Source organism: Hippocampus comes, unplaced genomic scaffold (genome assembly GCF_001891065.2).
Source record: "Hippocampus comes isolate QL1 unplaced genomic scaffold, H_comes_QL1_v1.1 scaffold92, whole genome shotgun sequence".
NCBI classification, from domain to species: Eukaryota; Metazoa; Chordata; class Actinopteri; order Syngnathiformes; family Syngnathidae; genus Hippocampus; species Hippocampus comes.
The window spans coordinates 18030-25675 of NW_017805379.1; the positions used below are offsets into that span (position 1 = coordinate 18030).

The following is a 7646-nucleotide window of genomic DNA, read 5'->3' on the forward strand; positions in this document are numbered from 1 at the left end:
ACAAACACGCGGCCTGGCAGCCGTATCTGTATGAGCGGCGCTCGGATTTCACCGCAAAGAGTTCAGGTGAGGCCTAACGCTTGCCAGATGCTGTGGCTAAGTCAGCAGGAGGTTAGCCTAACATCGCCGTGTTGTTGTGCAAAAGAGAGAGGTGGTCATCTGGAAACCCCAAAAGCTCCTTTTATGGTCATTATCTAACACTGTGGGTTCCATTAGTGCCAGTAATGACAGTTTAAGACTTTACATACCACGTTCCTCAACTATATCACGGTTCAGCTACTGCAACATCGCGCTACATCGGATATTTGAGCCACTGAGAGATAGAGTGGACTAACTCCATTTTTGTCATTTTGCAGGAGAGTTTTAAGACTGCAATGAAATCTGAGGGATTTATATCTTCATTTTTATCGTAATCGTAATCGCGGACAATCCTGGAACTAACACACTTACACAGCTACTTTAGAAAGGATATTTTCGAGCTGTTGCCTCTGGCATTCTGGGTCCGTTAAACCAAGGTTCCACTGTAGACCATGATGGTCATCTTTCGTTTCTTAGGTTGGATCATTGTCCGTATCATCTACGTTTCATGAAAAAAAGAAACAAACTGATATATATTTTTGAAATGTACAACAGTGGTCCAAGCCTAAACATTCGTCATATTTATCAATATTTCCTTAGTACTTATTAACTGTAATGGCCTCACATGTGGAAAAAGGAAGCCGCAGACGTATATCAAGGCTCCATCAGATGAATTTTAAACACATTGACAACAGTAAAACAAACACATTGCCCATACAAATGCAGAACCTGCTGTCAGCCACAGCTCACGCCCAGGCAGTCACACTCATTTATTTTGAGGAAAAAGCTTATTTGTGCGCACACACCAGTTTGAAAGTCCCTGCACAACTGTTGGATGACACTGTGGGGTTTTTTTTTTTTTTTTTTTTTGCACTTATAACTGGTTTCGAAAGGCACAGAAGTGCATCTTAAAAAGAAGCTCAAATGTGAACAGGCTGTGTGTGAATGAGGTTTTCAGACAGGGTAAAAGACGAGCTTGGAAAGGAGATAATAAATAGCGGCACTTGAAAGACCGCTGATAAGCTTCAGAGTGAAGGACGCGTCGCAAGCCAGAGAGAGATAGGCCCTGACAAAAGCCAGTCGACGACCGTGTTAAATTGATCACATTGTATGGACGGGGCCAGCGTCAGCCTTATCCAATCAGCGAGAATACGGCGACCGGAGGGACCGAATGGGCCTCAATGTGACAGACGCGCCTAAGCGCTTTGTCACATTTGTGTGCGGGTGCGTGTGTGTGTGTGTGTGTGCGCGTGTGTGTTGTAATAATGAGTGTTTAACCACCATAGCGCTGCTCACCTGTGTCAACGCGTAGCGGGACTTAAGTGAGTTAATTATTGCCCTCCAGACGTCTGCAGCAAGGGGGTGGGGCACGGGAGGAACACAAATTGCAGATGAGATAAGCAACCTCTCAAATTTCTACGATTTGAATGGGACAAATAAAGCAACAGGTTATGTGACGTCATTAAAGTTCACACACCCAGATCTGAAATCATCCTTCCCCATTGTAATGGATGAGATGCTATTAATCCATTCCAGCCTCTTAAACACACAAAAAAAGACATAATTAAATAGAATATAAACCCATTCAACGGTTTGGGACACATTTTTTTCCCCCTCTTTAATTCAATGGATATTGTGCTGCTCCTTCAAGTGTGGGTGTTTTAGGTCTTATTTGGCTGACTGAACTTTTTGTGTTAGGCTTGGATGCTCTGAGTCACAAACTGCTCCTCTGTCATGTGGTGTCTCACAGGGTTCAATTCTGAGGCCTCTGCTGTTTTCATTGTACCTGCTTCCTTTGCATTCCATCTTAAGGAAACATGTTTTAATGTGCTCTACAAATGCAGTTGAGTTGAGATGAGACAGACAGAGGGAGCTCAGTGCCTTATTAAGCTTCATTAGGAGTAAGACCTTTTTCTTAGACGATATGACACAGTGACATGGATCCTATATGTTAGCTTTTCTTTTGTGTTTTTCATGATGTGTTAGCCTTAAGCCAGCGGACTTTCAGGCAAAGTTCCTGTACCTGGTTGTTTTAAATACTTTGTAATTCTCGTTGTTTTATGGTTCGTTTGACAGTCGACTTGTGTCCCTTGTTTCTCACTGAATACTGCATGCAGCTTGAGAACTAAATGGCCGCATGTGCAGGAGGTGTGTAACAAATGGACAAATTCAAATGGTTGTGGCCTTGGTGGAGGTCGACACTCACAGCATTCGAATGCATGAGACACAACTTCCTCGGGCCTCTTTGAGTTACTCTGGTGGAAGCTGTATTTTTAGCACTCTTGAGTAATAAGGAGCGTATTTCCAGTAAGTGACAGTGCAGCTGGAGAATGTGTGCAGGAAATGTCCATAATATAAAACAATACGCACACACACACACACACAAACACACACACACACACACACACAGGGCTGATATGGGGTTCTTACTGCAGTGTGTCCCAAACATTACTAGACAACTAGAGAGTCCAGTAGCAAAGTCAAGGTTTGGGGGGGTTTGATAAGCCAAGCAGCTTTGTGGTCCGTGTGTGTGTGTGTGTGTGTGTGATAAAACAATACGCACACACACACACACAAACACACACACACACACACACAGGGCTGATATGGGGTTCTTACTGCAGTGTGTCCCAAACATTACTAGACAACTAGAGAGTCCAGTAGCAAAGTCAAGGTTTGGGGGGGTTTGATAAGCCAAGCAGCTTTGTGGTCCGTGTGTGTGTGTGTGTGTGTGTGTGTGCGTGTGTGCGTGTGTGTAGTTTTTAATCAGGTCACTCGGATCCCAGACCTTTCTTCTCCCACTCTGCCCCCTCCATCTGGAAGACTACGACAGGGGTGACCAAGAGGGGCACCACTGACCCAGATTGGGTAAGTGCACGTGTGTGTGTGTGTGTGTGTGTGTGTGTGTGTGTGTGTGTGTGTGTGTGTGTGTGTGTGTGTGTGTGTGTGTGGAGTGTTGGGTTGGGGGCAATCAGCTGTGTATGATGTCTTCAGTCCCCACTGCTTCAATTCATTATCAACACAAGATTGACGGAAACTAAATGTATACTCATCCCAATGCGCGCGTGTGTGTGCGCGTGTGTGTGGGTGTGGGTGTGTGTGTGGGTGTGGCTGTGCGCGCGCGCGCATATATGTATGGTCTAAGATTTTTTGTGACCCACTTGACCTAGATACACGCACACACACAGGTGCAGACATACCCACCAGGGATGCAGTGTGCCTCTGTGAAGTGTGCCCAGCTGGACTCCTGTCGCATCACAGGATCTATCTATCTATCTGGATGTTAGCTAGCTAGGTAGCGAGCTAGCTAGCTATCATCTCGCAATTAAATATCTGTCATTCTATCTAAAAGTGTAATGCACACACCCACCGCGAGATATTCTAAATTGGAACCACTTGCAGTAAATTCTCCGCTCATTGAAGGCCTCTCTGCATTCTTGCCCATAGGGCAGAAGGAAAACAGCATCGACCGCTAACCCGCACCGAACGGAATGGATGACCATTCATGGAAGCGCGGCAGGGCCCTCTCTCCGTTGCGCTCTCTCGGGAACGGGCGAATAAACAGCACATGGAGCGTGTGCAGACATGACAAAGGCAAGCTGGCCTCTTCGTCCAGTCTGATCCCCATCCAGCGTGTGTGTGTGTGATGTGTGACGGAATCCACTCACACACGTCGCGTGATCTAATCAACTTTTATGTCTGCTAATAATCTTGTACAACGGTTGTCTGCGGGAAGAGCACGTGCGTTAAATGAATCCCACTAATGACTCAAATGTCACGTGTCGGCCCCATCTCACTGCGGGCTTGGATTCTAATGAAGAGGGATCTGTATGGGGGGGGTTAGGTTTTGGTGAAGAAACAAACAAGCAGATTTTAAGAACATTTGACAGCAGTCTTAACTGTCGCGCACGTTTTTAAATCACCTGCACAGAGTAATGCTTTGAGAAGGCCTAAAGATTCTTTGACAAACAACTAACATAAATAGAGTAGGCCAAAATCTTTGGCGAGGGGCGTCTCTGGTGAACCACAAATACGCTCAAACTCATCCAGGAGGCTTTTCCACAAGAATCTCAACTAATATTGGTTAAAATTATCATGTTGAATATTTGTTTACATTTGTACAATGGCAACTACATTTCCACAGCCTGAAAAGAGGGTGGTCTCTGTTGATAAAGCTTAGTTACGGCCATCCCTGCGAAAATGCTCGCTCATTCGGTGGGCTTTTACACATGACATTATATTTACATTTGTACAGGATCGCTGTCTTTTGAGAGCCTGAAAACGTAACCTACTGTAGTGGCGAGCATCTCTGTTGACGCGAATTCTCTGACTGATCCAGGTCGTTTTTAATGGAATTTTTTTTTTTTTTTTTAATGTCATTTTGGCCAATTCTTTGCACGACAACAGCATTTTGGAGCTTGAAATCCCACCCTGGTTGAGGTACTCTGGTTTCGTATACAGTGGTACCTCTACTTACTAACGTCTCTTCATCCGAAATTTTCGAATTATGCTTGAGGAAACATGTCTGAATTTTAGGGGGGGTTGGAACGAATTAGGACATTTACATGGAAAACGCGCCTCTACTTACAACATTTTCTAGTAAAGAAATTTCTTCCAGAACCAATTAATTTCATAAGTAGAGGTACCACTGTACAGTAAACCCCCCTCCATCGCGGGGTTATGTTCCAGACCACCCCCACAATAAGTGAAATCCGTGGTTGTATCAAAATACGTGAATGTGTGAATTTCAAACTGAAGTCACCATTTTGCACACCAATTTGACAAGGCTAACAACTTAGCAACTGGAGCTAACACAAAAGCCAGGTGTTGATGATCACCGGATGGCTATCGACTACACGGACCGTTCCATTCAGGGTCGATTCAAGCGACAAAACAAAAGTGTGACCAGCAGCTGGTAGCCTCCATCGCTGAGTCACATTGTGAAATGCTTGTTTTGGCCCCCGCATGGTCGTGGCTTTTTGCCGCCCCCTTCCCTCCCTTGCCACCTGCCATACAAGTTGCTTTGCCTCCATTTATTCGCGCGTGTCAAATATTCCCGTCCAAGGACACGGGCAGGGTCACGTGACTACATCAACAGCCACGTTCCCACGCAGTGAAGCCACACCGGTGTGGAAGTGGAGCCCCTGGATGACAGGCATGCGCTTTGTACACTCTGCATGTCTAAGCTGGAGTTTACCGTGAAAACAACTCCATGCTAGGAGACATTTCATTTTACATGATTGTAATTGCATGTGAGGCAGCTTTTCCCATAACATGATTTGGGTGTTGAAAACATCCATAAAACTTGTATTTGTATCGTCGCTCAGCATGTTTCAGAATTAGCGGGAAATCATAACAAAACTTTTTTTTCAGACAAATTACCTCTGTGTTCGAACACTCACCCACCCTAAAGATACAATCTATAAATTGTGAGTCCTGTCGCAAGAGAAATTATATGCTCAAAAATATTTTTTATGCTAAAACAAACCAAAAAAAGCTGTATTTATGCACTGAAAACACTGTAAAACGTTGTATTTGGCCATTAACTATTGGTATCCCGCCATCGAATATCAATAATGTTGAATTCAGATGTTACATATCTCTTGGGTTCCGGGTTTGCAGTCCCACTTATTTGTCAGATTTTTTTTGGGTGCAGTAGTTATAGTATCATATTTATATATAGTGGTTATAACACAGAGTGTCCCAAATGTCTTTATACACTTCCTTTTTTTGTTTCAGGTATCAATTGGACAGATGTGAGGCCATCGGCATTTGATAGCTTCATCTTTGCAGTTTGAGGAAGCATATCATTCCCTTGCCCTTGGCTTGCCAATTGATATTGGAGCAGCGTTGCAAAATTGCCACCTGGCAAAAAGATTTTCTGTCCTCGACTGCAGTTCTGTCCATTTCCGTGTACTGCAGCCCTCCGGATGGATAGACTTTCACTGGCTTTGCGCAAATGACAGCTCAAGGCGTTCGGTGTTTTCATCAGTGGTTGTAGTCGCCACGGCGAGTTGCGTGGTTTATTTTGAGAAACTTGCCATGGATATTGTAAGTTGGATTACATGCTGAAATTGTGCCTATGCTGTCAAATGCTGATGGCCTCACAAACTGGCCGATTGATTCCTGAAACAAAAGAGAATAAAGGAAGTGAGTCGTGACTTTTGGAAACACCCTGTTGGTTGAGAAATGAGCAAGCTACAACTAATTTTCACTGTACAGGCATTGCCCCTGCCAACATGGCTGCCACATAGGCCCCGGTCTGCTACAGTATCACTGTAAGTGGAACTAACGATATGGTCATTTTAGTGAAGTTTTTATCCCCCTTTCAAGCCACCAATGAAAATGCGGCCCTTATCGGGCGATCGCTAAATCATGATACTGTGGGTCTTTTTGTGAAAACCATCAAAATCCTATCATACTACGCGCTAGCTAGCCCCCATCGGATTATCAAAATTTGCGGAAGATGCTGTGTGGCTGTGTGAGAAACGAGATAATTTCTGGATCTTCTGTTTTGGCTCCAACGTGGCGATTTGACGTGATCTTTTCGTATAAAAGCATCGTGACCTCCCAGGATGACACACATCGATGACATCACCGCATATCACCAGAAGTCTTTGCAGACGCCACAACTTTTTTTGGGTGAGTAAGCTGACCTTTTATCGTAGTATCAAGAGTTGTTTCAACTGCCTTCAAGCTCATTTGGTGACATTTTTGGAAATGTTTGGCCTGTGAAATATACGACCCTAGCATTGTAATTTGATTGAGCAGGGAAGAAGAGGAGGAGGAGGAGGAGGCTGGTGATCATTATGCGTGGCGATTGTTGATGGCTTGATTGTCTGCGTCCAGCTGCATGGAGGAGGCAGGGAGGGAGTGGAAGAGAAGTCGGGGAGGAGGGGGGGTTGGGGAGCTGAGCAGACTCACTGACGCCAGGCTCGGAATTCTCCCATCCATTGAAAGAGAGAGGCGATTGTGTCCGTGCTCTTTGCAGGGCGAGCACCTGATCCCGCGTGTGCGCATGTGCGTTGAGTCAGTCTGAGACAGTCTTGTATGAAGTACCTGAAAGTGATACTTGTGTTTTAAAAAAAAAAAAAAAAGGATCTTTATAGAATGTAACTTTGGTCGGGGTTAAAGTCACAAGCAAGTTGTCTGCTTCAAAACAATTTGCTGAGTTGACTTATATTTTTAAGAGTGGTTGCACAATGCAAGAGAGAACAGTTCTGTAAAAAAAAGTCACCTTTTAAAACAGCAAAACTTAAAATATATAATTGAATTGCCCAACTTCAAATTTTATCATTGGTTGCCCTTTTTTTAGTTCACCCAACTTTTTTTTTTTTTTTTTAAGTCTTAAAGTAGCTAACATTTGCATCGGGACGCCGCAATCCAGGTAATTGCAGACCGCCCTAAGATGAATGTCGCCCCCGATAGACGGTTGACATTGGCCCATGTCAGTGACGAAAGTACAACCGCAACAACACTGTGGCGGGAATCCCCTCATAGCGCCCGCTTACTAGCTAATGCTGGCTGGTAGCTAGTACGGGCCCCAGCAGGGTTCAGTAATGTCCCCG

At 44.6% G+C, this 7646-nt stretch overlaps 1 protein-coding gene across 5 annotated transcripts in view; it reads left to right on the forward strand.

The window, feature by feature from the left end:
- LOC109517467 (uncharacterized) overlaps nucleotides 1-7310 on the forward strand; it is a 24644-nt gene extending 17334 nt beyond the window's left edge. Inside the window, exons 4-5 of one of the 5 annotated variants that reach the window (XM_019872651.1) lie at nucleotides 2838-2946; nucleotides 5818-7310. In XM_019872651.1, coding sequence (XP_019728210.1) covers nucleotides 2838-2936 — 99 coding nt within the window. In that variant the 3' untranslated portion in view covers nucleotides 2937-2946; nucleotides 5818-7310. Of the gene's footprint in view, nucleotides 1-2837; nucleotides 2947-3266; nucleotides 4639-5817 lie in introns of those variants that run through there. The other 4 variants (XM_019872652.1, XM_019872653.1, XM_019872654.1 and 1 more) reach the window with 4 other exon arrangements.
- The last annotated feature ends 336 nt before the right edge of the window (nucleotides 7311-7646 follow it).